Raw genomic sequence first — 2436 nt, 5'->3', positions numbered from 1 at the left:
TACAGGCTGGGGGGTGAACTGTGAGGCTGGGGAAATGAACTCTGAGGAGATGGACTTGGCAGAGCGAGTGGCTAAGAGGCAGGCCATGAGTCCGATGCGTGCCCACGAAGGCCAATGATATCCTGATGCACATGGAAAAGAGCATGGCCAGCAGGTTGAGAGAGGTGATCCTTCCCCTCTTCTCTGCCCTGATGTAGCCACAATTGGAATAATGTGTCTAGATCTGGGCTCCTCAGTTCAGCGCAGACAAGGATCTTCTAGAGAGAGTTGAGAAGAGGAGCACCAAGATGATTAGGTGCTCGGAGCGTCTCCCTTCTGAAGAAAGGCTGAGAGACCTGAGACTCACCAGTCACGTCTCATCAGTGTTCTCAAATCTAATGTGCAGCTGTCTGGCAACGGTTTTCAGACTCTCTTCAGTGGCGTACTGCAATATAACAAGGGGCAACGAACAGAAACCGCAACATAGGAAATTCCTAGATGATAAGTTCCTCTGAAGATGATTTCTAGAGGTCCCTTCCAATCCCTGCAATTCTGTGATTCTGTGATCTTGCTGGCTTTTGCTGGGCTTCCGTATAAACTCCCCCAGCCCTGATGCCTTGGAGCAGGATCTACACAGTGAAACACGGGAATAATCCTCTTAGTCCCGTGTGATTCTGCTCTAAATCGGCGTTTCCCGCACCTGGGTGGGTATATGATTTACCCGTTGTCTGTACGGCTCCCGTCACTTTTTTTCTTATTAAAATAGCCCTGCTGTTGCAGCATTTGCTCTCGAGACTTTTTTTGAGGTCTGGAGAGGACTCTGCGCAACTTGGTGCTCCATTCCATGATCAGTGAGACAGAAGGGGAGGAGGCAAAACAGGGCAGCAGAATTTTCCAGAGAGAAGGGTCAAGCGGGAGAAGGTCACACTCGGGAGCTGGTACACCTCTTCCCAGTGGGCCCCTAAAGAAACCTTAAGGAATGACCTAGGCTGACACCATCTGCTTTTGCTGGACTCTTGTAGCACATGAAATGAGTCTGTTGCTCTCACTGGTGTTTGTTGTGCGGAAATGCCTGGGCTTCCCCTCATGCCTCCCAAAAGATGCCTTCAGTCAGGAAGTGGCATGGCATAAAGCCAGAAATGAAACTGAACTACACAGGAAGCCAGCAGACCACCCATATCATTATCTGGGATGATTTGCATTCTGGACAAGAAAAGCTTGTCAGAAAATAATCACCACTGTAAGCAATGCCTCTGGACATAGGTCATCGTAGGTCCAGTATAAAAGGGACCCCGGCTCCTTGCTCTCTCATCCACTATTCTTACCTTCTTCTCCTTGGGAACCAGGTGAGTGTGAAGCTCCTTCCTGTCCTTGCCGATCAACTAAGGGAGGTCTCAGCACAGTGAATGTCTGAGATGTTATCACCTCTGTTTCATGCCAAATCGTGGGACTGCTTGTCCTGGGGAAGAGAAGTGCAGATTTGTCCAGGACTCTGAGCCTGTGTGTAGGTAGCGTGCGGGCTCAAATTTAGGAACTATCTGGATAGGTACGGGAGGGTATTTCTGGCCAGCAGATAGCTGGATATCTGGAGCCCAAGAATCCTTTGACTTCCCCTTCACATCCTTCAGATGCCAATAGCGCATGTGCTTTGGTCTATTCGTGGCCTGTTGCACATCTGTTCCTCATATGTCCCTATGTTCTGCTTCCTTCCTGCTCTCGCTCCCAACAGGTGTTTCGCCAGTCCCGAGACATGTCCTGCTGCGACCCGTGTGTGCCATGCCAGCCCTGCGGCCCAACTCCTCTGGCCAGCAGCTGCAACGAGCCCTGCGTCAGGCAGTGCCAGCCCTCCACCATCGTCATTGAGCCCTCTCCCGTGGTGGTGACCCTGCCCGGACCCATCCTCAGCTCCTTCCCGCAGAACACCGCCGTCGGATCCTCCACCTCCGCTGCTGTCGGCAGCATCCTCAGCTGTCAGGGCGTGCCCATCACCTCGGGGGGCTTGGACCTCTCCTGCATTTCCAGCCGCTACTGTGGCAGAAGGTGCACCCCCTGCTAAAGGTGCTGGGCACTGCTCCCAGTCAAGGTCCCCCTGGAAATCGCAACGTGGTACTGGACAGAAGAACAGACTTTGTGCTGCTCTTTCTGCCCTGCAAGACACACAGGACGGGGCCAGCTGGACTTCACTGACCACATGGAGAAAATCTACCAGAATTCTCTTTTGCTCTCTCTTCCTATCTAGTATCTCAGTTGTCTTTTTGCCTCAGAGATCTCTGTCAGTACCCTCAAGACCAGCCTAAAGCCACCTGCAACCTCTCTTCTTTTCTTGGCCAATAAGTGTGGGCCTGGTGGCAACGCTGCTGCAGGACTGGGGAACATGTTCGTGTCTGTTCCTGCTGCTCCCCACCCTTGCTGTCTGCACTTGCAGTGACTTCGTTTCCCTCCTCTGACTCATTAAAC

At 52.3% G+C, this 2436-nt stretch overlaps 1 protein-coding gene across 3 annotated transcripts; it reads left to right on the top strand.

Annotated features, from left to right (window-relative positions):
• Positions 1 to 1226: 1226 nt before the first annotated feature.
• Positions 1227 to 2035, top strand: LOC149914910 (feather keratin Cos1-1/Cos1-3/Cos2-1-like). 3 transcript variants are annotated; one of them, XM_090124921.1, is made up of 2 exons: positions 1227 to 1325; positions 1709 to 2035. In XM_090124921.1, exons 1-2 carry the CDS (start codon positions 1227 to 1229, stop codon positions 2033 to 2035), a joined length of 426 nt encoding a protein of 141 aa, XP_089981047.1. The 3 variants fall into 3 exon arrangements, with proteins under 3 accessions (XP_089981047.1, XP_089981046.1, XP_089981045.1); XM_090124920.1 differs by having other exon boundaries at positions 1227 to 1331; XM_090124919.1 differs by having other exon boundaries at positions 1227 to 1346; positions 1721 to 2035.
• The last annotated feature ends 401 nt before the right edge of the window (positions 2036 to 2436 follow it).

The sequence above is a fragment of the Phasianus colchicus genome, chromosome 26 (assembly GCF_987193195.1).
Source record: "Phasianus colchicus chromosome 26, bPhaCol1.hap1.1, whole genome shotgun sequence".
NCBI classification, from domain to species: Eukaryota; Metazoa; Chordata; class Aves; order Galliformes; family Phasianidae; genus Phasianus; species Phasianus colchicus.
This window is presented reverse-complemented; position numbering and strand designations above follow the sequence as displayed.

What these genes read in the sequence shown, in the direction of transcription:
- LOC149914910 (XM_090124919.1), top strand. Translation starts at nt 1,227, where the DNA reads ATGCCTCTGGACATAGGTCATCGTAGGTCCAGTATAAAAGGGACCCCG. An exon ending in TGAGTGTGAAGCTCCTTCCT is followed by an intron (nt 1,347 to 1,720) that starts GTCCTTGCCGAT and finishes GTGTTTCGCCAG; the next exon opens with TCCCGAGACATGTCCTGCTG.